At 44.0% G+C, this 26,924-nt stretch overlaps 1 protein-coding gene and 1 pseudogene across 3 annotated transcripts in view; one reads left to right on the top strand and one right to left on the bottom strand.

Annotated features, from left to right (window-relative positions):
- Positions 1-354: 354 nt before the first annotated feature.
- SCN10A (sodium voltage-gated channel alpha subunit 10) overlaps positions 355-26,924 on the bottom strand; it is a 98,759-nt gene continuing 72,189 nt past the window's right edge. For all 3 annotated transcript variants that reach the window (XM_049766375.1, XM_049766376.1, XM_049766377.1), the window contains 9 exons: positions 26,051-26,205; positions 22,886-23,059; positions 17,433-17,555; positions 16,865-17,146; positions 15,478-15,534; positions 14,533-14,670; positions 12,067-12,171; positions 5,011-5,281; positions 355-1,571 (listed from right to left, as the gene is read on the bottom strand). In XM_049766375.1, coding sequence (XP_049622332.1) covers positions 355-1,571; positions 5,011-5,281; positions 12,067-12,171; positions 14,533-14,670; positions 15,478-15,534; positions 16,865-17,146; positions 17,433-17,555; positions 22,886-23,059; positions 26,051-26,205 — 2,522 coding nt within the window. The remainder of the gene's footprint in view (positions 1,572-5,010; positions 5,282-12,066; positions 12,172-14,532; positions 14,671-15,477; positions 15,535-16,864; positions 17,147-17,432; positions 17,556-22,885; positions 23,060-26,050; positions 26,206-26,924) is intronic.
- LOC125998386 (uncharacterized) lies at positions 22,171-22,271 on the top strand (annotated as a pseudogene).

The following is a 26,924-nucleotide window of genomic DNA, read 5'->3' as shown; positions in this document are numbered from 1 at the left end:
AACTCTTTGGAAGTTCTAGTCCTGAGAAGTTTGTTCGGATAAAGGTAAATTCTGGTCACAGTCAAAATAGAAGGACCAAGGACATTTGCTGGGAAGAAGGGAATCCATAATTTAACACTAGAAATAAAAAAGGGAAGTCACAGTGATAATTCTCTCTGGGTCAGATATCGGTTAATGTTTGGGGGACCTCTCCTCTCCAAAGGTGGTCACTAAAGTTGTTTCCTGCTCTACTATGACTCTGCAATCACTGGCATGCACTGCTGAATTGGTAGTCAGGTGCCTCCTATAGTGGTAAGAAATTAGCAGGGAGCAGAACACACCAGAATCTAATGATCTGTGTAGTGTGAGCCCTCACTAGGGCCCAGGGGCAATTGCTGTCTTACTGGAAGCTTCATCTTCATTTTGTACTGAGCTGGATGTGCTCATATTGATTTGGTCACTAAGGCCTCTAGTGACACTGTCATAGGATGGTGGGAAAGATGTGGCAGAGGAAGTCACAGATTTGTCTGGGAGCACACAATGTTCATTTGCCACGTATGTGCCCTGAAAGTCTTCATTTGGGAGTGACCCAATCTCCTCTTCAGCCCTGGGTACCCTCTGGGCATTGGAGAGTGTTCTGGAGTGGTGTAGAACATAGCTCCGATAGGCCTTTTGAATGACAGTGGCCGAAATATCTTCTTGCTTCCATCGGAGGGTGGTCGCTATTGGTTCATAGGATGCTTTGGAAAGATTAGTCGCCATAAACTTCTCTTCCATATTTGCCTTCAGGGAATCCAACTCTCCAGATTCCCCCAGAACATTCTTGGTGAAGGCAAAAAGGATGTCCAAACAATGGATTTTATCTCCGGGGACCAAGGGGAGGTCCATCTGGATTAGTATATTCTTATTGGGCTTTGGGATTTGCAGTGGCCCTGAGAGGGTGTTTGCAAAGTCTGAGAGGGCTGAAAAAGAGATAAACTGCGTAGCCTCTGGGTCGAACTTCTCCCAGGTCTCATAGAACATGTCAAAGTCATCCTCACTTAAAGGCTCCGTGCTCTCCTCCGTAGCTACATTGAAGTTCTCCAGAATCACTGCGATGTACATGTTGACCACAATAAGAAAGGAGATGATGATGTAGGTGGTGAAGAAGATGATGCCTACAGCCGGACTGCCACAGTTCCCTGAAGAGCTATTGGAGATATTCAGATTGGGGTCACAGTAGGGGGGGCCTGTGTTAAGAATGGGGCTTAGGAGGCCATCCCAGCCCGCTGATGTTGTGATCTGGAAGAGGCAGAGCATGCTGTTGGGGAAGGTCTTGAAGTTGAACATGTCATCGATGCCGCTCTCATACTTGACATTAGGAAAGCTGGCCATGCCGAAGATGGAGTAGATGAACATGACGAGGAAGAGCAGCAGCCCGATGTTGAAGAGGGCGGGTAGGGACATCATGAGGGCGAAGAGCAGGGTGCGGATGCCCTTGGCTGCTCGAATCAACCTGAGGATGCGGCCGATGCGGGCCAGGCGGATGACGCGGAAGAGGGTGGGGGAGAAGTAATTTTCAAGTGACTTAAGAATCGCAGAAAACACCAGGCCTTAAAAGAGAGGGAAACGATCTAATTAGTACATGCACCCACAGTCCCCGGAAAAGTTGGCTGTGATCACACTCCCTTCTTTCTGTTCTGCAGAAACCTCTATGCCAGTGTCTGTATTGAAGAATTTTGGTCCTCTAAGCCTGGCACTGAAGGGCACAAAATAGGAACTCAGTAAGTCTCCCTGGCACAAATCCTTTCTCTTTCAGAAGGTCTCAGCCTAGTTTCCGTTTCTCATCTAGCTCTCTATTAGGAATATCTTCTTACCTGGCATATTTTCTCTACCTAGAATCTTTTCATGGTCCAGGCCTTATCTTGCACAAACCAATCCTTTACAGCTGGAGGTAATCACCTTAGAGTCCATACATGCATGGTCTTTTGGTGTCTGGCACAGATTCTGCTTTTTGTTGAGAATTCAGCCTTTGGGTTATGCTTTTTCTTCTACCACGTCCTGTGATCTGTGAAGGCCAGTAACCCCAATGATTCATCTCCCTATTTCCTGCTGTGAAGATTGACTCAGTTCCTGGCACATGGCTTTGTGGATAATTGTACAGACTTGTATTAATTATAAGGGGGACTGAGGAGTTGGGAAACTTTCTGACAGCTAAAGAAGAATGGCTTTGAATGGCCAGCTGCCTGCATAAAGGCTTTGAGTTGTTTCTTTCATTTCCAGCTGTGTTGAACTCTATGTTAGGGCCTAGTGATGGGTTTGTTTGGGGGGTAAGTTGCAGCCTCAATGATGAACAAGATTACACACAATATTCTGTGTAACTTCAGAACTTTCCACACTTTGTACAGGGACCAGTGGAGGCTGTTGGGACCACAAAAGATTAGTCAAGAGGCTATACACTGGCCAGTTGTTGGATGAATACAGATAGTATGGGTATTGGGTTGGAAGGAGAAAGGAAAAGGGAAGAGACTTAGAAGAGAATCACACTTGAGGATCACAAAATATCTGTGAAAGTCTCTTTCTTAAAAGTTCAGTTTAATGGCCCTTTATTTTCCCATAGTGTTGGAGTAAAGTATACGGAATCTACAAAGATTCTGCTCACCTACAAGGCTGCATCTATTGCAAAGGAGCATGAATCTTTGGACTTCTAATATGGACTTTATAGGACTTTATAGTGCATGTCTTGCTAGTGGGAAGGGGGACAGGGAGAATGAGAAAGGGCAGAAGGATGGACAGATGAATTCTTTCATCTTCTTTTTAGCTTTCTCTATGAGTAATTTCTACTTCATGAATACTGTTGCTATGTAGGTCATAAAACAAAGAGAAGAAGTATCCCCATCATGGAATGGAGTGTTTCCAGTTACTTTATTTCTAGAGTATGGATCAAGGAAGTCATATAAGTAAGATCTATCTAAAATCAAAATGACCTTTAGGTTTTTTTTGCTTTGGAAGACAAATACACTAAACAAACTCCCCACTAAACAAGCAAACTGCACACAAAAAGTAAGGAAAACAAAACAAATATAAAAATAAACACAAGTAAAGACTGTATTTCAGTTGTGGGGTGGGGAAATGGATTAAGTGATTCCAAGTTGTATTTAGATGTTATTTGCTCTAGGTGGTAAATCAATAGAAAATTAAGTCTCTAGCTAATAAGCTGATAAGACAAATAAGCAGGTCAAGTTAGAACAGTACAGGATACATTTATAATGCAAAGTAAGGTAAGTGTGCTTGTATTTGGATTTTTTAATACCAAACTTAGGCAAACCTACAAAAAGGCTGAGGACCATCCTTGGTGGTTGGTGAGAGTCAACTTGTTGGCTGGGACTAGTTGGCTGAACATTAGTTAGATTAAATCAGCTCTGCTAGTTTCAAACTATTGTTTACCTCCTTAATCTCTGAGGCTCAATTTTAAATCTCAATTTTTAGAACTTAAAGAGTTGTTGAAAAAAAAAACCTTGGAAGTAGGCTTATTGCTCAGAACTCAACAAGAATTCCTTATGGCAGTCCCACCCACCATTTAGGCTTCAATCTCAGTCAGTGTTTTTCTGAATATCACTGGTCTCCAAATCGTGGATGCAGCATTTGATAACATCTAGACTGGGCCACAATAACATTGACCTCTTTGCATGGATCCCTTGATTTATCTAATACATATCTTCCTTAAGTGGCCAAATATCTCTTTTGGATAATCTCTTCCTAGTCTTTCTTCACTCTTCTAGTTATCGCTCTCCCTTTCCAGAAAGTATTTTATGATTCACCCCACATCACCTGCTCCCTGATTTGAAGGTCATAAAGAGTAGGCTTCCTGGGAACTCACCCTCTTAGGTCCTCTGGAGGACTGATGGTCCTACTCATGAGTACACACAGCAGGCTGGTGAAGAACAAAATAGAACCTCTCTATCTCATTGAGAGGTCCAGGGACATTTAAAATCTGCTGCATTGCCCTATTCACAGTAGCCAGAATTTGGAAACAACCCTAGTGTCATAGAAGAGATGATGGATTAAGAAAAACTAAAGTACATGTACACAATGGAATAGTATGCAGCTATTAGGAAAATAAAGTCATGACATTTGCTTATATATAGATGGATCTGGAAAGTATTATGCTGAGTGAAATGAGTCAGATAGAGAGGGGTAGATATAGTATGATCACACTCATCTGTGAGATATAAAAGAAAGATAGTAGGATAATGATACCCAAAGTCAATAGAGATGAGAGCCAGGAGGACTAGTCCATGGTAGGAAGCTTGCTATAAAGAGCAGGGGAGGGCATTTAGGGTAGAGAAGAAGCCACTATAATATTTATAGTTGGAACTGATCACTCTGGACAACAACCGGGTGCTGAAAGGAGGTAAAGTGATATTCATAATACACCTTAGTAGCAATATTGTAAGCTACAGTGTCTAAAAGAAAGAAAAGGAAGAGAGATAAATAGTAAGAATGAGAGAGATGGAGATAGGTAGAGAGAGATGCCTGCCATAGAAGCAGGCAGGGGGAGATTAGGGAAGAGGGCAAGAGAGAAACTGGGGACATGGGTGGCAGGAAATGTGTACGAGTTAAGTGATGAGTATTGGGCTTCATATGACTAAAACTCAATCATGAACAACTTTGCAACTGCGCACAGTGATTCAATTTAAGAATTATGAAAAAACCTTGAAAAACAAAGCAATAATTAAAAAATACATAAACTTTAAATACAAACAAACTAAATAATACACTAAAATATTAAAATAATAAATAATAATTTTGTTTATATGAGCAAGCAAACTTTTAAAACAATATAATTAAAAATATCCGTGTAACATATACTGGGTAACAACTATGTCATGAAGACTGGGTTCCTCTAATTAAACCTATTTTAAAAAGTTGGTTGGCTGTATCTGTGATTTTGAAAGGGCAGGTAAAACCACGCCACAGAGATCTGAGCTGCCTCTGTTCTCTTCCTCAGACTCCATGTCACTTAGGAACCCACCATGCATTGTAACTTACTCCCAATAGACAGGATCACAACAATGAAGTCAAACACATTCCAGCCGTTGGTGAAGTAATACTGTCTCAAAGCGAACATCTTCATGACACACTCCCCTGTGAACACGGCCACAAAGAATTGGTTGATTTTGTTAAGGACTTTCGTCTTTTCTTCACTCTGATCATCAGTCTCCACCATCATGGTGATCATATTGAGGCAGATGAGAACCATGATGATGATGTCAAAAGTTTGTTTGGTCACGATGTCAAAGACAAAGCCTTGGTACTTGTTCTGAAAAAAAAAAAAAAAAAAGGTAGCAGTAAGACCTTTCAGCTAACATTCACTTGGCTGGAGGAGCTGGGTTCTCCAAAGATGGCCTTTTGAAATCTCTCTTGGTTGACTTCCTCATACTTTATATCAAATAGAAGTCAATCCTTACTTCTTCCGAAATATCACTCTAAGTTGAGTCTATCTCCTTGCCTCAGTTCAAGTTGTCCTTGACTCTTTGGAAGTTCTCTAGTTTGACTTTTCTTGAGGGTTATGTAGCCCTCTCGTTCTAAGCCCTTCTTCCTCCAGAAAATTCCTTTAATCAGGGGCTAGGGTGATAGTACAGTGGGTATAGCAATTGCCCTGCATGTAGTTGACCTGGGTTTAGCCCATGGCACCTAATATGATTCCTTGAGCCCACCAGAAATGATAACTGAGCACGAGTTAGCCTGAGCACTGCCAGGTGTGCCAACCCAAAGCCCCATCCCAATAAAGAAAGTTTTCCATAATTACATTTCTGAATTCCTTTTAGGTGCCTGTACTTTATATTAAGTCTAGAGCTCTAGTATTTATTTATTTAGGGGTCCACCGAGAGTGCTTGGAAGCCTTGGAGGACCACTCATTCCACTGGAAACACTCAGACCAGTAGTCCCAGACTAATGGTTAGGTTTGCAGACTTTAGGTGGTATTCAGGCCCAATGGTGCTGAGTGGTTCTTTGGCAATGTTTGGAAAATCACAAAGTGCCAGAGATCCAGCCTTGGATGCAAGCCAAGCATGCAAGGCCCAGGGGTCCTCAAACTTTTTAAACAGGGGGCCAGTTCATTGTCCTTCAGACTGTTGGAGGGCCAGATTATAGTAAAAACAAAAATTATGAACAAATTTCTATGCACACTGCATATATCTTATTTAGAAGTGAAGAAACAAAATGGAATAAATACAATATGTGGCCCTCGGGCCATAGTTTGAGGACCATTGGATAGGCTCTCACTGTTGGAGACATTTCTGTGGCCCTTCATGTAGGCCATTTCTTTCACTACTGGACAATGATCATTTTGAGGATGGTAACATACACAGTATACTTAATTTTGTATTCTCATAGTGTTCTAAATATTTTGAGTGTTCCAGAACTGATCATAAAGTTAGTAATCACAGGACAAAGTTAGATACAAATTATTCCCTTTTAACTTATTTCCTTAAATGTTTTTTTTTTATTCTAGGGGCTGTGCAAATGTAGGTAAGGGTTAGGTTTTAGTTGAATATTTTTGGTGATTGGCCAAATAGCCTGGATATCCATGAGAAAATTTTGATTGGGATATTTACCTGACATTTTTTTTTTTTTTGGTTTTTGGGTCACACCTGGTGATGCTCAGAGGTTACTCCTGGCTATGTGCTCAGAAATAGCTCCTGGCTTGGGGGACCATATGGGACACAAGGGGATGTAACCATGGTCTATCCTAGGCTAGCATGGGCAAGGCAGATGCTTTACTGCTTGTGCCACTGCTCTGGCCCCTATAAGGCATTTTTAAAATAAGTTTAAAGTATTATTTTTGTCTTCATATGCTGCTAATGTCCTTGACTCCAGCCTCATTCTCTACTGAACCTTTCTCAGGAGAACTACCTTCTCCTCCTAATAAGCTATTCATTCCTTGATCACCCCAGATATCCAGAACTGTCTAAGGCCCTTCCTGACCACTGTCACTTTCAGACCTTTGTTCCTCTTATAAAGCAAATCTTATAAAACCTATTCTTTTTTGAAGCTTGTATCACCTAGCTAGCTAACTTCCACCTCCTCTTCTTTACTGCCACTTACCAAACTTTTGGTCCCTCTGCTTTATTCATTACTGATGAGTGATGCTCTTGGTAGATACTTGGCCACTTTTGCCTCTTATCTCCCAGGCTCTTAACTAAATCTCCAATGACCTAGTTTCTCTTCACTACAGAAAAATCTTCACAATTCTTCCTGCTCCCACCCTACTTCTCTCTCCCCTTTCACAGTTAAATTTCTTGGAAGAATTTTTTTTGGAATCACCATTTCCCATTCACTCTTCTACCCACTCTAATATAGCACTTAAATGTATTTTGCCATTGAAATAGTTTTTGCTGACATCAATAATGGCCTCCATACTGGTAACCCAAGGGCACACATTTGGAATGGCTTGCCACTTGAAAAATCTTTTCTTGATTCCTGTCATGCCTTAATTTGTAAGTTTTATTTCTTGCCTTTCTGAATAATACTTTTATTCTTTGTCACCAAACTTCAGATGTTAGTATTCCTCACAGCTCAGTTCTAGACACCCTTTGCTTCTCACTTCCTTCTTTTTCCTTGGCAATCTCTCAAGTCTGAACGAATGAGCGTGAGAGTTTTGTGAAATGATTTCCTAAGTTACTACACTGAAATCTCCACAAGGGCAGAAAGTTTGTGCATTTTTTTTCACAGATCACAGTATCTACCTAGTGCCTGGCACACAATAGATGCTTTCAGATGAATGAGAGGATAGCTAGATGGATGAGTGAATGACAGAATAGATAGCACTATCCCCATACAGTAAGTAAAATAATAATAAAAAAAAAACCCCTAACCTAGGTTGTATTGCACTTAGCCCATTACAATACACTTGTGAAACTGTGATGAAGGATGAAAGAATGCTATCACAGATCTTGCCAAAGAGTTCCCAGAACCTTCCAATTAAGCAGAGGCAGAGGGGAGAAGCTTTATAAGAGAGCCTGGTGCCTGCTTTATGTTTCTTTGTGGGAATGAGATTCCCAATGGTCTTAAGAGGTGGTACATTGGGTAGGGTACCTTATACACAGTATAAGGTACTGGATTTAGTAAGATCTGGTGCCCATATGATTCCTGAGCCTGCCAGAAGTGCTCTCTGAGTGCAGAGTCAGGAGTAAGCCTTGAGCACCAATGGGTATAGCTCAAAACAAACAAACAAATGAGCCAGGAATAAGCTCTAAGTACCAAGCACCTCTGGGTATGGCCCCAAGGAAACAAACAACAAAAATTAGACTCAAGGGGCCTGCTCTTGGCATAACATCATGCCCACATCTTTTCTGTTTGGCAGGAATCATTGAGCCACTAAAAGCTCCCATTTCATCACTGAACATGATTACAAAAAATAAAGAGGGTCATTTGTGGCCATGTGACTTCATTAAGTGGAGCCAGCAATTTCATTGTTAAATTTTGGGCACTAGATTTGCCCTGGATGTCAGATACGAGGTACAGCAGCTGTTTGTTCCCTGTAGGCAGGGATCAATGCTACACACCCCTTTGCACTCTTAGGGATGATGAAGTGGATGACTGATGATGTGATATTCTCCAGCCTATTATTTTCCTATAAAGTTGAGCTGGGAAACCTGCTCTTGGTGATTTCTGCAGCAGGGAATGCTAGAGAATATAATTTCCCTGGCTTGTGGTAGTGCTTGCAGAGAAAACTAAGACAGAGTTGGGGTTTTCCTAGTGGTGAGGAGCAGAACTTTTGCATGTGAGAGCTAGGGAAGTCTTGAGATGATTTGGGTGGGCCTTGCCAGCCAGTGACCCACTTGCTCCGGTGTCAGATGGCCTGGGTCAGTGCCCTGCTCAGCTCCCTAGCTCCACTTGCTGGGTTTGATCTCATGCAATAGGGAGCGTTCGAAGCTTAATAGTTCAGGAGAGGAAGCTGGATAGAAGAAGCGCACGGGTGGGGTGAGAATGTCGATTTGCCTTTGGGTTTCTTTCTTGGCACTGGATTCTGAGGATGGCAGAGCAGCATCAGGTTTGTGCCACTGGATGATGACTGTCAAGATGTTGCTGACACACACATGGATGCTGGCCAGGTACTGAGATGGCCAAGGCCTCCCGGGGTCCTGGAGATCAGCCAGAGGCAAAGCAATTTTTGCCTGGGTCCTGTGCTGCTGGTTTCCCTTCAGGCATCCTCAAGATGTCAGATTCTGTTTAAATGTTCCTGGCCCGAGCTGTGCTTGGAGGTGGGGAAAGAGGAAAGCCTAGTTGTCATGCTTTCTCTAAAAGACTGGCAGGGGGAGTCCATTTTCTCAGCTTCGTGTTGCCAGTGAATTGGTGACACACTTCCTTCCGTCCGAAATAGGAACACAGGGTCTCAGAAATACAGTTGGCTCTGTAGTATCCCTTTCTTAGACAGAAAGACCAGCCTTCGGGGATCTTACTTAATGCTTTCGCTAGAAAAAATGCTGTTTTTGTTGTAGGTCTTCCTATTCTTCTTATTCTATGGTAGCTCCAGGAATCTCAACCAACCTTAACTTCTTTTCATTTCTTTTGTGGAGTGAGGCACCCCCAGTATGCTGAAGGGGTTGATTCTGTGTTTAGGAGTAACCCCAGCAGAGCTAGGGGGACCAGAGGTGGTGCTAGGAATCAAACTGGGCATGGCCATATGCAAAGCAAGTCCTTTGCCTACCTACTGTACTATTTTTCCAACTCCCAGCTTTATATAAATCTGTGCCTTCTCCTAAAGTCCCCTTTGGAAATGCAGTTTTCTTGGTCTCAGGGAAACTGTCCTGCTTGAGAGGTGGAAGTTGTGATGGTGAGGGGATTGATGTGTGAGAGGTAAATTCTGAGAAGTGACAAAGGGAGTGACTGGAAAGGGGAGGTACCAAATACCATGAGGATTTTGCCAAGGTTCGCCCCTAGCATGAACAACGGATGCCCTTAGCATCTATTTCAAATGTGGGCTCGAAATCAGTGTAAGCAACAATGAGGGCAGCAAAGACTCAGCAGCTGATTTATCTGAAAGTTCTTAGATGCCTTCTCCCAAGGCCCCTGGCTTGACTGGCTGAACTTAACTTTTCATTCACCTCTTTAAATTTTGAGCTTATTTCTGCCCAAGGAACATGTCTCAGGGATACTCCCCAAGCCTTAAAACATTCCTTCAGGGGCTTTAGTACAGGGGATAAGGCATTTGCCTTGAATGCATGCTGGGTGTGGCTTCAAAATAAATAAACAAACCCCAAAGCTGCAGGCCTACTCAACCTCAGTTTATCTATTTTATTTGGGGGGGGGAGGTGAGGGAAGAGGGAAAGTCACACTAGGAGATGCTCAGGGGCACTGCTAGATCTGTGTTCAGGGGACATATCTGGTGGTGCTCAGGGGACATTATATGGTGCCTGGGATTTCAACCAGATTCTCAACTGCATGCGTCTCAAGAGCTGTAACTGCTCCCACTCCAAGCCCAGTTATCTTGTTTTTATGAGGGATTTGAAAAGCAACCTGTCCCCTAAAGAACTCAAAGCAGCCTGTTACTCCTCACTGTAATGTTGCTTATCAGAACTGAGATTAGTAATACATTCATGGCCTGCTTCCAGGTACAGCTTTTCAAAGATCATAACATTTCTTTTTTGCCTCCTGTAAATGTTTTCAAGACTAAGCTCATGAAATTTTTAGTAACTTATGCACGCCCTCCCCCGCCTTGATGTAGAAACCCTAATGTCCAGGTCAATAGAATTTGTGTTTCCCAAATTCATTTAAGGAGAGGCCTGCTCCTTTGTTGACCATCTCTTGGCTTGGTCCTCGTGAGGGGAACAGCTAATGGGGTTGTGCCATGAGCTGTAGTTCTCTTCCTAAGTGATGTATCTTAACCACAGAAAATTTATGCCAAGGCATAAGATGCCAACTCCATTCACTGTGAGAGTAGTATGGCTCAGAAGTTGTCTGTAAGAGATTCAGTACAACAGCTCCAATTAAGCCAACAAGATATATAATATATGTTTACGATGTAATGTATATTATAATGTATGCATATGTACATTGTATATGACATACTCAGTGGTGCTCAAGGACTACTGAATAATACTTATTTCATTGCCTCACATCTGATGAGGTTTTGATAGTTTGAGAGGTCTGTCACTTTGGTCATGCTCAAGGTGTCACCAGAGTCACCCCGGCAATGCTTGGAGAATCCTGTGGTAACGAGGTTCAAACTCAGGTCCATGTACATGTCAGACATGCACTTTACCACTTACACAATCTCCCTGGCCCCACCAGAGATTTGAGGTTGTTCTATCTTTTTGACAGAGTATAGGAAAGAGCTTAGGTGGTGTTGTCAATGGTTTGGGTGCAGCATTTATTCAGTATTTATTCATTTTTTTTCAGGGTTTAAACCTGGTGGTGCTTAAAACTTACTCCTGGCTTTGTACTAAGGAATCACTAGGAGACCTTGTGTCATGCTAGGAATCAAACTTGGCCACATGCAAGGCGAGTGCCTTAGCCATTGTACTGCCTTTGGTCCTGGGTACTGAATTTAACGGGGGTAGGGCATGTCTTAGGGTCTTTGTGACTAAAGGCATCAAAGTTGAGTGAGTCTGTCAATTGTGGTCCATCTTTCTACTTCACAGTGTGGGAATTTCTAGTTTCCATTATGTCACCTGACCAAGTATCCCTGGGTGGGTGGTACCTGTCCTTTTCTAACTGTAGGCATGGATGGAATGTAAGGCGAGCCTGATATCCATAGCTGCCATGGCTTTGATGCACAGACACACAGGCACTCATCTCTAGGCTCTAACTTAAGCCAACTGAACCTAATCTGCTCCTAACCCCACACTGCTTAAACCTCAAACCAGTTGGAAAATTCAATTCTTCCCTAAGAAGGCCTCTTGCATGCTAGTAAGAACTTTTCATTCAAGAACACAGTTGCTTCTTTGGGCTTTCTTACCCCCCTGGCCTAGGCATCTCAGGATCTCCTCCATAGACTCAAGTTTGATCTCTCCCTCTGTGAAGGCTGCTCCAATCACTCCAGCCCAAGTAGAGATCTTGGGTGGTATATATTGTGAGTGTGTGAGAAGCTTTGATACTCACCAGGGGCCGTGGGATGGGCTTCTGGGGCTTCTTGGACCCGAGCTTTTTCATGGCATTGTAGTACTTCTTCTGTTCCTCTGTCATGAAGATGTCCTGTCCCCCTAGGTGCAGGGAGAGGATAACACACATGGCTGGGATTAGTTTCAGGAGCCCCAGAGAGGACTGATAAGTATTCACTGTAGAGGAAGACCCCTCTACTTCCATTCTCATCTACCTGAGTCTCTGGGCAAAGCATCTCTCAGAGATGCATTGTGGACAGAAAACTGAAGAGCAAAGATCAGAAAGCTCAGCCATGGAAGTTCACACATGAGCTTTGGCTCTAGACTGTCCCAGTAGGACCCACATGAGGTTGAGAATCACAATGTCCGAGGAGGCTGGAGCTTCCCTCAGCCCGGTGGAGCAGAGGCTGGAACTCAGCCCTTGGTCCTTGCTGCAGAGGAGATGCTAGGGAAGTTTAATACCTTATCTGCCAGTTCTGGAAAACTCTTGGCAGGTCCTTCAAAAGTCCTGTCAAGCCACTGCCCTCTGTTTCCAAAAGGCTGGAAAGTGCCCCATTTTAAAGTGCTCCTCCCTGTGCTCTGGATATGAGTTTCTTTCTTGGACCTGTGGCACCATCTTAATTCAATCCCTCACCTTTCACTTCTTGACATATTTGCCTCATAAAGCCTCATGTTTGCACAGCATATTTGTGTAAATGAGTCACTGCAAAGTGCTGGGGGAATGACGCTGAACTGTGGGCTATGGAGAACATTTGTGACAGAAGAGAACTTCCTAAGAGGAACCATTCAGCAGCGGAGGGAATGGGGCTGGGGCCAGTGAGTGCTGGCTGTGGTCACAATGAGGATTCAAAACAAGGAGTCAGAAAATCTGGTTTCTAGCCCCAATCTGATCATGGGCTCATTTCACTGTCCTGTAACATGGCTAGTTTTCTTAGTTTTCTCATCTTTAAAATGGTAGAAAGCATGACTCAAATTATCCCAAAATGTATTACTGGAAAGTGCATTACCTATCTGTCTGAGCCTTCTGAAAACTTCTACAGACCTACCCTGCCAACTTAGACTCCCAGAACTCTGCTCAAGAACTCTGCAAGTGGAATGCCTGTCCACGAGGTACATATTATACACAATAAGAGAATGCTAGATTTCATCTAGGGCCTGTGATGGAATAAATTATAAACCAAGTTTTTTTCTAGACAAGATTTGGCACCTCTCAATATCACCAGGCAAGGAGAAATACCAGTCATTTCCAATGGAATTGACCATTGAGTGTTTAGAGAGGGTTACAAATTTCAAAAAAGTCCATTAATGGTGCAATTGGGCCTGAAAACTCAGGCTTATCTGATACCAAACCAAAGTTGTGCTTTACATTCTATTCTACCTAACTTATTCATATGACCTCTATGTCAGAAAAGGAGGTGGAGAATCCGGGTTTCTACAAGGTTAAAATGGGGTCTTTACCCATCTCGAAAGAAGGGAAGATATGAAGTGAAAAGAATATAAACTCTAGGCCTGGAGAGATAGCTCAGCGGCGTTTGCCTTGCAAGTAGCCGATCCAGGACCAAAGGTGGTTGGTTCGAATCCTGGTGTCCCATATGGTCCCCCGTGCCTGCCAGGAGCTATTTCTGAGCAGACAACCAGGAGTAACCCCTGAGCAACGCCGGGTGTGGCCCGACAACCAAAAAAAAAAAAAAAAAAAATATATGAGCTCTATACCTTACCCATTTTCATCTTTTTGTAGAAAAAAAATGTAGGTCCTCTGGGATTGGGTTTCTAGTTGTCAGCAGCTTATTTGGAAGCAAGTTTCTTCCCCTCATTCCAAAGAGAGTTGGATTTACCAACATGGGATCTTAGCTTTTCCGGAGGAGTTTTGAGTTAGTGCTCAAGAAGCTAGGACCCCAGACATTGATAACAAATGCAGAACCCTTTCTTTTATCTTGACTTTTTCCCAAGGGGAAACCTAGGACACAGGGGCCCTCGATGAGAAGATCATGGCACTCTGAGAACAAACATGGTGACCTTGGGCAGGATGAAGCATTGCTCCTCCAGAGGTGGCCCCAGATACCACACTGGTAGAGGGGGGAGTTAGTGTTGCCATTAAATGTTAATGTTGAGCAAGCCCAAAAGTCATAAAACTCAGCGACAGGACATACAAGAGTTCATCACTGGGCCAAGAGATAGTTCAGTGGTTAGGGCATATGTATTCCATCTGGGCTTGACCCCTGGGTCAGTACAACTTGGCTTTCTAGCATCACTAGCTGGCCCTGAAGGCCTCTGAGCACCATAGGAGTGGCCCCAGGTGACTCCTAGCACAGCTAGGCCTGAGTAGCACCACATCTTCAGGTCTGTGCAGTGATCTGGCTTGATTGGCCAAGTATGGTGGGAATTAGCACCAAGCCCACTGAGTACCACTTGGGAAGGTCCCCCAAAGGATTTACCACCATGACAGAAACACCTGAACTCCACTTATCTTTTTTTTCTGCTGATTGAAGTTGTCAATGATGACTCCAACGAAGAGATTGAGCGTGAAGAAGCCACCAAAAATAATAAAGATGACAAAATACAGGTACATGTACAAGCTGTTTTCCCACTTGGGCTGCAGGTCCACCTAGAAAACATGGAGTATGAGGAAGGAGATGGGGGACTTAGTTTGTCTTCAGCCCAAAAGCCAACCCTAAAATAAAGGCCTGGATAGAAGTAAACTGGAAACTGGTCTCAGGAAATTGGGATGAGAGGTGGGGGAATGAGGGCAGAGGAGAAATGTGCCTGAAGTGGTGTGGTCAGTAGGCCAGCACTGTGTGGGCCACTGGCATCCCATGCTGGTGTGACCCTCAATGGAACTGTGTAGAACACAATTTAGCTACAACTCAAGCTGTCCTACCAAGAATCAGCACGGCAGGAAAGCTTCTTGGAAACTCCCAAGACCTACCTCTATGGACTGCCCTGGGATACTGAATCCTTTGTCCTGGAGGACGAATGCAGAGGAGCACACAGGAAGAAAATTCAAGGACAGAGACCCCACAATTTAACATATGGTAAATATAGAGGTGGACTGAAGGAGATCTCATCAGGCAAAGCAAAAATGGGTCTTTCTCCCATAGGTTCATCTCCTCCACTTGGGACAAGAGAGTACCTGAAATTCCATATTCTTCCAAAGGAGACCCCTTTGTCCTACCTTGACCCCAGAAGTGCCCCCTATGTTTTCTTTAATTGATACTTTCTTCTGAGTGAGCAGACCAAGTGTTGGCATTATGTATGGAAAGGGTGTAGGTGAGGTTGCCTTAAATATCTGAGATACTGCTCCATAGAGGGACAGTGTCAGGCTTCTGGGTGACCTCTTCTCCTGAAAGAAAGGCTACCTGCATCCCACTTCAGGTAGGATTGATGCGGCAGGTGTCTCAGTGGGCTAACTTACCTCTGTTGGGGAATCGACAGCTGCATACATGATTTCCATCCAGCCTTTAAAGGTCGCCTGGATACAAGGAGCAGGTCATTCAATATCTGTTCATTCATCTACACTGGACTTTATTATTCAATTTAATTTTTTAAATTGTTGCAGAGATAACATATTATTTACCATATCCCCATACTATTTCTGCTCATGCTTATGGTATGTATAAGTACTGCCTCTTCACCACTAATAGTGTCCAAGATCCCTCTACCACTATCATATGTCACTTCTAGTACACCTCCCCTTTTCCCTGTCACCACCCTGACTTAGTAACTCTATGTCAAAGTCTAAGGTGTTCTTATTATTAGATATTGTCTATCCCTTTACTTTCTTTATATACTACATATAATAAAATCATCCAATATTTGTTTGTTTTCCTCTAATTTGATTAACAGGACCTTCTCAAGTATTATTCAAGTTATAGCAAAGGCAAGATTTCATATTTGCTTATAGTTGAATAGTATTTCATGTGCATATACATACCAAGCTCTATTCATTTATCTGTTATTGGATACTTGAGTTGATTTCATATGCTCAATTCTTTAGTTCACTGATTTATTTTTCTCATCACCCTAAAACCAGTTATGATCTATTGCTGTGACTCCCAGTATTGAGCAGAAAACCTGGCTCATTGTAGGCAATCAGGGATTATTTGGTTTTTGTTTTTGTTCTCTGTTTGACCACATTGGGAGGTACTCAGGGCTTACTCCTATTTCTTCCTCAGCGATCACTCCTAAATATGTCCTCAGAGTGATAATAACAATCAAACACAGGTCCTTTGCATGAAAAGTAAGTGCCCTTCCAATGTAATATGTTTCCTAGTCAATTAGGAATTATTCATTGAATTCAATATCAACAAATGGTGGAAAGCAGGGACTGGTAGGCATCAACACTTGAATGGAGGACTAAATGAACTAGTGTTTGAAGGCAAAGAATGAGTGAATGAACATGAGTATAAATGTACTTATCTCCTTCATAACAGTTATCTATTATGACAACTAACCTAGAAAATAATTTATTACCCTCCAGGAGATGATATGCCATACACTGCACATGTTTATATTGCACAGGTATTATGTCCTAATTTTTACCTGCTACCATCTTATGGCTGTTCCATCCTGTGACTATTCTATGAGCTCATGCTAATCTAATAGTTCCACTGAGACCATGATCCTGAGGAAGGCCTTCTAAAATTACAGAGTTGTCTGTTGGACTCGGGAATAACAGTAACTCATCCTATTCCCTACTTCTCCTAATCCCTCCCTACTCTCCCAACACAGAATCTTCCCAAAGACCTCAGGCACACCCTCTCCATTTTATCCACTAATCAAAGGAAGAGACAAGGACTCACCACCTGCAGAAGTGCGAGGTAACCCATAGCAACATTATCAAAATTGACCTTCACATTAACCCAGAACAACTGGCCGGTTTCGTTTTTATTTTCACACTCAGTCTTGTTCGTCACATTATTAAAAGACATAAAAATAAGCGGATCACTAGTATCAATGCATTTCCAAAACTTGCCCGCGAAGAGGTTCACGCCCATGATACTGAAGATGAGCCAGAAGATGAGGCAGACAAGAAGGACGTTCATAATGGATGGGATGGCACCCACCAGGGCATCCACAACCACCTGGGGGAGAGATGCAACAGATTTGGAATCCCCCCCATCCCTACCCCATCCTTTCTTGCTGAATCCCATTTCCTTCTATGCCCCCATGGGCTGCTACCATAGAGTCTTTTGGAGCAGCAATGGAAGACTCAGACCTTTTTGACTACAGGCAAACTAGAATCTGTCCCCTAAACTCTTAAGTTATCAAGAATTTCTTGTGTTGAAAGCACACATATACTCACTCAGGACTGGCAGGATGTAGAAAGGGAAGCTGCAGTCAAGGGAGCAGTCTGGAAAGAAGTCTTACCCTCATGCCTTCAAATCGGGACAGTGCGCGCAGGGGCCTCAGGGCGCGTAGGGTCCGCAGGGCTTTAATGGGTGCCATGTCAGAATACTGCAGAATCTTTGCTACCAGGCTGGTCAGTGAAATCTGAGTGCAGGAAGAGCAAAAGTCTCACTAAGGCCTCCAATGAGATGCTTGATTCATCGATCAGGAGACAGGAAATCCCTCCTACCCTTGACTCTGGCTAAGTCTTGGCCTGGGCTTTAACCTCAACCTGAACTATAAAGAAGTCTGTGGAATCCAATCTCTTCTGCTTCAGCCCACATTTCTTTTATCACGTAGCTGGACCTCAGGGAAAAACTCAGTATTCCACCTTGCCACTGTCCCTCCAGAGGTGGCAGGTGACTTAACTCCTGGCGTGTTAAATCACCTCTCCTGTGCCTCAAGTGGCACCAGCCAGACTCCAACACCTTGAAACTCTGATGGGCTTTCCAGGACTTGGAGAGATGATGAACCTTTGTAGGGGTGATTATGAAAGTCTATTTTTGGAGGAAAACAGACTAACTTAATTGAACTTGCTGAGAAACAGAGGATTGAATGCATTCTGTCCTGGGTACTGTGTAGTGTCTGCTGGACCTCTGATTTTTGTGACCAGGGGGGCAATGATTGTGAGTCCCCATCACACGATTTCCCTTTGTGAAAAAGAGAGAACCAGACATGGAGAGCTCAAAGGTCTGGATAGCCATTCAGTTCTTCAGGGAGACATCTGGCCATGAAACCCAGCATTGACACAGCTGGGATGTAATAGTTGACTTGTGAGACCTTATGAGACAATTTTTTTCTGTTTTTTTTTTTTTTTTTTTTTATAATTTTTGAGTCATACCTGACTGTGACCAAGGCTTATTTTTTGACTCTGCAACAAGGGATCACTTGTTGTAGGGCTTAGGGGGGGAGGCTCAGAGACTGACATTGTGGCCTGCTTCATGGGTGCCTCAGGAAGGGTGGGGTGGTTTGGGCCAGAGCCTCCAAGGACATCTATTTGTGTGTGTGTGTGTGTGTGTGTGTGTGTGTGTGTGTGTGTGTGTGTGTGTGTGATTTCATCAGCAGAGAAGTGACATGAAAAAGCCCCTCCTTTCATCAGGACATCTGACACCAGCAGGGGGCACTCGGTGGCTTGACTGACAGAGGGGCCATGCTGGACCATGTTCAGTCTCTTGTTCAGTGTTTCCCTGGGAAGGCTGCCTCATGTGTGAGCTCTACAAGGGAAATCCTGGGGACTGAGGCTTTTCCATAATAAGCCTCACCATTCATGCCAGCTTTATGAACATGACTCCGGCTGCTATACCCGCCTCCCTTTCCTATAGTGTAGCACCCACCTGCCAATGCAAATACAACTGTGACCAGGTCTCACTCATCTAACCTTTCTTAGTATGTTTTTATACTCAGAATGAGCTCTACACTCCTTAGCTGAGATTTGATGGCTACTTTGGGGGGTATTTTTCACCCATATATTGGACCTGAATCAAATTATTGCTTAAATGTCCCTATATCTATGTCCCTTTAACAAGGGGTTACTCCCCCATACACAGTACACATCCTTCTGATCTTAATAGACCCCCTCATCTAATGCTAATTCTTATATGAAGCCTTTCTGCTGAGTGGAAGCAGGCTGGTTTCCCTGTGTCTCTAAGATACTAATTATTTCTAGCAGTGCAAACTACTCCCCACCTTATACTGTATTTATTTTTCTCTGAGTCTTATCTGCAGGGAAATTTAAGTGTAAACACCTGGAGATAAGTTATTTTTATTTCTTGGCATCTATTTCTCTAAGAGGACTTCACAAGACAATCCTATATTCAGTAGCAAAAATAAGCATTTGCTAAGTTGAAGAAAAGTTAGAAGCATACTGGATGGCTAGAAGGAAGGTAATGAAGGAAGACAAGCTGGAGTCAAGGTTGAAAGAGGTTTGGATAGAGGATGGGTTAAAGGATAAACATGGGTAGGATAGTTGAAGAGAATCAAGCAGGAGAAAAAAGGAAGCAAAGAAGAATGGAAACTCTGAAGGCATAGAATGGATGATGTGGGAAGGATGGATGGTTGGACAGAATGATAAATTGGTGAGTGAAAAGACGCAGAGTTGGATAAAAAATATAAGTGGGGGTGGAATGATAAGAACAGCAAGTAGGGCATTTGCCTTGCATGTGGCTGACCTGGGTTTGATGCCCAGCATCTCATGTGGTCCCCCAAACACTATCTGGAGTTTAGAGCCAGGAGTAACCCATGAACACTGCTGGGTGTGACCCCAAACACAAAAAATATAAAAATGGAAAAAAATGAGGTTATGGATAAATAGGAAGATTGAAGGATAAAAGGAAAGAAAATTGATAAGTAAACAGATAAGTGGAATGAATAAAAGACTGAAATCGAGCTTCTTAAATTGTGGTTGTGATCCCACATGGGTCATGTAACATTTGAGTAAAAAATAATTTTGTGGTTCTTGGGGCTGGAGCCAAAGCATAGCAGGTGGGATGTTTATCTTGTATGTGGCCAACTTGGGTTCAATCCCCAGAATTCCATATGGTTTCCTGAGTCTACCGGGAGTTATTTCTGAGTGCAGAGCCGGAAGTAACCAACCCCTGAGCGCTGCTGGGTATAGCTCAAAATTAAAAAAAATTTTTTTGTGGTTCTAAAGATTCAATCTATTGGTCTCAAATGTGAAAGGTAAGTGCATTACTATTGAACTTCAACCCTGGAACCTCCAAAATGCAGCTCTTAAAGTTCCCCTTTTCATCCTACTGTGTGGGATTTGAATCTAAGCCCTTCCATATGCAGAAAAGGCATTCAACTGTAAGATGGCACCCAGCTATTAATCTAAAACAAAGATGATCCTGTATCTTCCTCTTCCTTTGATATGTAAAAGCCCACCTGGATCATTCTGCCTTACCCTGACCTGGTGAATTTTGTTCTGGGCTAATAAAGAAAAGGTCTTTTGGCTTGGCACTTAGAGACCACAAGAAGCCACTGGTTCCAAGTTCTTTCCTGACTGGCTTGATTTATTTCTTCTCTGCTGCCTTGCTTCTTCAGACCCCTCAGTATACGGTTTAGAAATATGGTGTCTGGGATGATCTCACAATCTGTGGGTTTTATTTTATAACTGGTGCTCAAACAGTGACCCAGGATCCAGGGACCCGAGAAGACCCCAACGATGATGAGTTATTTGACCCTCTGGTGGATAATCACCATTACGGCCTCCTTCAGCTGAACTGAGTGTGCAGTCCCCATCACTGAAACATCAGTACACATGGACCCCATTCTGAATGGCTTTATGTTGCTCTGGTGTGGCTTCTCAGCTGCCCCACCACCCATGGTAGCAGAGGTCCCTGCAGGTGGGACAGAAGCAGGCAGTGAAGGGGAGGGAGCTGAAGACTCAGCAGTGTCCCAGAGGCTATGACCCAGCACCTTTCTTCTTCCAAAGGTGCTTTGAGAAAAGACATTGACCCCCTAACCTGCAGCAGCTTGTCGAGGCCACTGATGGGGTAGGAGCACCTTCAGGATTAATAGCTGGCGTCAACTTGCACTCAACTTCTGAATACATCCCTGGTATTAATCATATAACTTTATTTTTTATTTTGAACTATTCAGTGCTCAAGGCTCCATGGCCCGTATGTGGCACTAGGGATTAAACCCAGATTGGCTGCATATAAAACAAATGCTCTACCTGCTGTTCTAGCTGTCTGGCCCCATTTTAAGTATTTTGCTTTAAAATAAATTTGATTTGTATAGCTATTTTATATGCCTAGATATCCAAGTTTCATAAATATTTCTTGGGTAAAGGAGGTCTTGAGTAGAAAAAGTTGAAGAAGCCCTGGGGGGAAAAATAAAGAACAGAATGATGGAAAAAGAAATAAATGCTTGGAGGGAAGGTGTATGCATGAGTGACGAGAAGGTCACAGGATTGATTAAAGACTGAACAAAAAGATAGAAATATGTGATTATTAAGTACAAGTGAATAGATGAATGTATGAAAGGAAGGTTGGGATGAATAAATGGGCCTGGAAGGAGAGGATGGGTGGAAAGGATAAATGGAAATTAATATGGGTGTGTGTTTGCAAGAAAGAGCAATGGTTTAATCGATGGAAGGGAAGAGATATGGAAGAAAGGAAGGATGATGGGAAGGGAGAATAAAGAGAAGGACAAATGAAACAGTTTGAGTGACCAGGGAAGGTGATCCTGATTGAACTGAGAGATAGAAGCAGGAGGAACTGTGCCCCTAACAGAGGTGGGTGGCAGAACCAACTTTTTCCCTTCACTGATGAATAATTATTTTTCATGAACAAAATGATCACCACTGACTCAGACTTCAGGCCTTGCAACTAATCCTGAGGTTCAGCAGCCTGACACTGCTAGCACATTGGTATATCAGGAAAGAAGACAGAAGACGGTGTGTGGAGAGCAGCTGCAGGGAACCTGCCAACATAGGAGGTGGGACAGTAAGTTATGGATTGGAAATCCTCCAGCTCTAGGAGGCAAGCACCAAATGCAGATAGTGGCTGTGAGAGTCGGGGAAGCAGAGAAAAGCTCTGCCTGTGCCTTCTCCTGTCTAAAAGGACTCTTCACTTGTGCAATGGTAGGCACACCATTCGACAATCATCTTGCAAAACCAAGAGGGTACTAGAGGGATTGCATGGCTAAGTCAGGGAAGCACTCATATCTGAGTTTGGAGGGAGAGTTAAGGTTCTTATAAAGTTATCAGGTCTCTGTGCTCGCTTCGGCAGCGACATATACTAAAATTGGAACAATACAGAGAAGATTAGCATGGCCCCTGTGCAAGAATGAAGTTATCAGATCTCTCGGCACATGTCTCAAATGGGGGACTAACCAGTCCCCTGAAAGCAGGGTGTGTGTGCACAGGGTCAGGGGAGTCTGGGTGCATGAACCCCTTCACAGGGACCCTCTTGTCTTTTTAGGGTCCCAGGAAAAGAAATGAGTCTTATCTCTTAGGCTCAGTGCTTCTCTGTCTTGACTGCACTTAGGCATGGCCAGGAATGTTTGCTTAGTGCTGATGCCTGCACCCTACCCAATGGTATTGAATCTCTGGGCTCGTGAAACTTGTTGGTTGCACTTTTTAAGCTCTTCAGGTGATTGGGGGTACAGTCAATAGGTGGATGAGAGTCAGCTCTCTCAGTCTTCTCATTGGGTGCCTTGAACAAGCTCTGGTTTGACACACAGCAGGCAGTAAGAGGTGGATGCAGACTCAGGAGCTGAGGACTCACCCCAATGGCACTATTGAGCCTAGAGCTTGATGTACCCTAAATTCACACTGTGGAGAGGGAGTCATGTCCCATACCTAAGGACTCAGGACTTTTCTCGGAAGGGGCCCTTCCTACAACCCACACCTCTGAGCTCCCTTTGCACTAGCTGCAGCCATATGACAGAGGGGGGACACCCGGGTCAGAAGTGCCCACAGGGCCACTCACATTCACTATGAGGAAGTCCAGCCAGCACCAGGCATTGGTAAAATACTTCTTGAAGCCATAGGCCACCCATTTGAGCAGCATCTCAAACACAAAGACGAATGTGAACACCCGGTCAGTGTACTCCAGTAAGGCCTTCACAGTAGGCTTCTGGTCAAGGTAATAGTCTTCAAAGGCCTGAGATGAAGGGAGAAGGGAAGGTTAGCAAGACACATGGAACCAGGGCCCAGAAGATGGTGTTCACCAGCCCTTTCCTCAGCTCCTGGGAGAGCTTTGGTCACCAGCTTCCCTATATCATTTTATTTCTATGCTCTGGGAAAGGGAGGAGGTATTGTGAGATCCAACCCCCCCCCCCCCCATAGCTTCTTCAGAGCCAACAGGGACCTGCAGCTCTGATTACACTTTGCTGGGGAGTGGAAGGCAAGTGAGGAAGGACATCTTCTCAAACTGAATTTTGGAAGTGAACCAAAAGGGATGCTAACAGTGATCAGGGTTTAAAATAAAAGCCTCTGAGAATGTTTCCAGGCAGCTCACAACCATGAGAGGAAGGCTCACTGGTGAACTTTGGGAAAATAATTTTCTATCTCACAGGAAAATTAGAGGAAAAGTGGCTATCATTTTCTACCAATCAGTTTCATGAGGATGAAGGACAATAGGCAAGAATGGAGTCGGGAGTCCCTTGCTGATGGTACCATAGGGAAGTAGTCACTCTCAGACATGGCTGACCCTAATATAGACAGGTTCCTTTTGGGAAGGCAGTTGGAAACATGAACCAAAGGTGGTAGAAATGCAGCCTTAGATATTTATCCAGGGGCTGGACAGAGAGCACAGCAGTAAGGCATTTGCCTTGCATGTGGCCATCCCGGGATAGACCCAGGTTTGATTCCTGGCATCCTATATGGTCCCCAAGCCTGCCAGGAGTGATTTCTGAGCTCAGAGACAGGAATAACCCATGAGCACTGCCGAGTGTTGCCCAAAAACCAAACCAAAACAAAATAATTATCCAAAGGACCCTGAGTGCTTCCTCCTTGCCAGTTGCTGTGAAAGATGGCTGCGAGCAATTCTTGAATACTTCCCTGTCTTCCGGGGTCAGGCTGAATCTGGAATTACTCAGAAGTCATGCCTTTTCTATTTCTTTTCTCTGCACTGCCCTGCTTCCCTCACAGGCAAAATTGCCCCCTTTGTCAGGAACCTCTCCTTATAGTTCTACTTTTTTTTCCTTTTGTTTTTGGAATACACCTGGTAATGCTCAGGGCTTATACCTGGCTCTGCACTCACTCTGAACTCACTCCTGGTGAGTTCAGGAGACCATATGGGAAGCTAGGGATCAAACCTGGATTGGCAGTACCTTACCTGCTATACTATTGTTTCGGCCTCCCAGTTCTATTTCTAAGCCGGCAACTCCCAAGCAGTGTGTTCTGGGAGAGTCTAGACATACTAGATTTCAACATAGGAATGAATGGAATAAATGGTGGCACACAGGGTGTAAATGCAATACACCCTGGCCAGGAAACAAGATACTATAAACATATTTAATAAGGAAGCTGATGGAGAAATCACAGAATACACAGCTGTGGTCTTGCTTCTATAATATCGACACCTTCTATGCATAAAAAAGATGGGAAGGAAGTATTCCAAAATGTTTTCAAAGTGAGAGTCTCTGAGTGATAGGAAAGTAGACGAGCTTTTCTTTCTTTGCATTTTTCCATCATCTTAAAGGTTTTTCTTTTCCCCTGTTGTTTCTTTTTTACCCTTTACTTTGTCAGATGAAAACTCATGCTATTTTTTAAAAAGTACTCAGAGTAAAAGCAGAAAGAAGACTAAATTTGGTGCCAGCCTGCTCAGTCTCTTGGGGAAGGAGATGGGGGAGATGTGGGGTTGGGGTGGGCCCTGCAGCTGGGCAGGATAAGCACTCCCGCAGGAAGATAGGGGGAGTAGCTGGGATGAGGAGAGAAGATGGAAGGGGAGCGGGAGTGGAGGAGGGAGGGCCCAGGGGGAAAGATAGAAGCGAAATAGGAAAGCTCCAGGTAGCAGCAACACTACTCATCCTTTCTACTGAGAAGTCCAAGGAAGACAGGGGAAGGACGTGCATGAAGCAATCCCTCCCGGCCGGCCTCTCTTGCCCTGCACTATGGCTTCTGTGCCCAGTAACATTCTGTCATCTAGACACTTAGAAACTGCCCTTTATTTCTGCTCTCCAAGATGACAGACTCCTTTCCACCTGCTGTCCCTTGCTGATCTCATTCCCTTCCCACCTCTCAGGCCCCGACTTCCCATGAAGCTACACTCTGAATGATCTCTGTGACTTTCCAGGGAGAAGGTGGCATTTTAGAGGCTTCTTAGAGATTTAGTAAATAAATGGTTCTTATGACACATGGTAAGTAAGACAAAGGGAGAAATTCTTGGAACCATGAACCGTGGGAGAAGAGCTCTGGTCCTCTCCAACTAACATGTGGGGACTGGAGGGACCCGTGGGAGGATGTGTCTTTGAACCTCATAGACTCACTCATAAGATAAAAACAATGGGAGATGACATGTCCCCTCCCCAAGCCTCCACCTCTCACTCTGGGAAGACAGCTGGGATTCTCACATGACTTTAAGCCTCAGTGCAGAGCTCAGCTTTTCAGGTGCCACAGCAGGGAATCAGCAAGAGGCTTAGGGTTAACCTTCAAACTCAGTCACTATACATCCATAGACCAATAGCAGGCTTGAGAGCTTGATGAAAATGCAGACCTCTAGGCCCCGGCCCAATCATATCCTTCATTATTATGAAACCCCTAAAGTATTATGGTGGCAACTCAGATGAGCTTTGAATGAGGGTTAGGAGTGTTTGTAGGTAAATGGAGAAATAATCCTTTTGGTACTGGAGTAGGACAGAGGCCAGTGTGTTTAGGTGCTCAGAGAGGACAAGTTTGGGGCTCTCGTGTCCAATGAAGGCAGAGTGAGGCTTTGCCTCTGCCATGTTGGGTATTCTTAGCCATCTGGAAAGTCAGTTTTCTCATTGACAAAGGGGGTTGTATCTACTGGCCAGATCCCTGCCCCTGGTTCCCTCCCGCCTACAGGTTGGGAATAGGGTGTGTCGGTGAGCGGTGAAACAGTCTCAAAGAATTTGGATTGTGGGAGCTCCTACCTGCAGGGCACTGGGACCAGGCCCATCCCTCTTCTTACCAATGCGCCACTACTGAGCAGGATCATGAAGATGATGAAGCTCTCAAACCAGCTGTGCTCCACGATACGGTAGCAGATCTTGCGCACCTGCCAACCTGTGACCCATGGGGACTTGGTGGTGTCAACTTGGCACCAGGGGCAATGCCGGACACAGCCTGTAGGAAGAGGGACTCCGCAGTAAGCAAGGTATGGGGCAAAGTGGACAACTTCTGCTTTGGCCCCACAAGAAAACCATTTTTTGGGGACACCATTCACCACACATTTACGAAAAGCCTTTCTCCTGGAAGATGAGAGATGTTTCTCCAACCTACTCTTCAGAATCTCCTTCCCATCCTAACCAACCCTATTCCTTATTACAGCAGATACAAGGGCTCCATCTTTGGGCCTTGGCATCTTGGGGAGCCAAATAGTACCAGTGGGCCGGGACTGGTGGTGCAGGGGAGACCGATCTGACTGAATCCTGAGCTTGTGCTCAGCTGATGGGCCACCACCAGGTTGGGAGAGGATCATTTGGAATCAGAAATCTAATGAAGACATTTCTTTCTTTTTTTCACTTAAAGAAACTCTGCATCTTTAGAGCACAAACTCTTTCCTGCTTTATTACACTCTGCCATGGTAAACATTGAAGATAAAGAAGAGTAAAGCGACAGTTTCTATTATTTTTTGTCCCCAGATTCTAGGCCTGTCAGGATCCCCTTGCTGCATATGGAGGCACAGTGGCTCAAGTTCATGGCCAAGTGCTTTCTGGGTAAGTACCTTGAGTCACTGTCTTCCTGGACCCACAATGCTCTTTATTTAAGAAGACCCCACAAAAACTTGAGGTACACAGCTACCCCTGGCCCTCCTCTGGATCTTTATGTGTTAAGTCAAGAGT

This window comes from Suncus etruscus, chromosome 20 (assembly GCF_024139225.1).
Source record: "Suncus etruscus isolate mSunEtr1 chromosome 20, mSunEtr1.pri.cur, whole genome shotgun sequence".
Lineage (NCBI taxonomy): Eukaryota > Metazoa > Chordata > Mammalia > Eulipotyphla > Soricidae > Suncus > Suncus etruscus.
The sequence above is the reverse complement of the archived record's forward strand: the minus strand, read 5'-3'. Positions and strand labels throughout refer to the sequence as shown.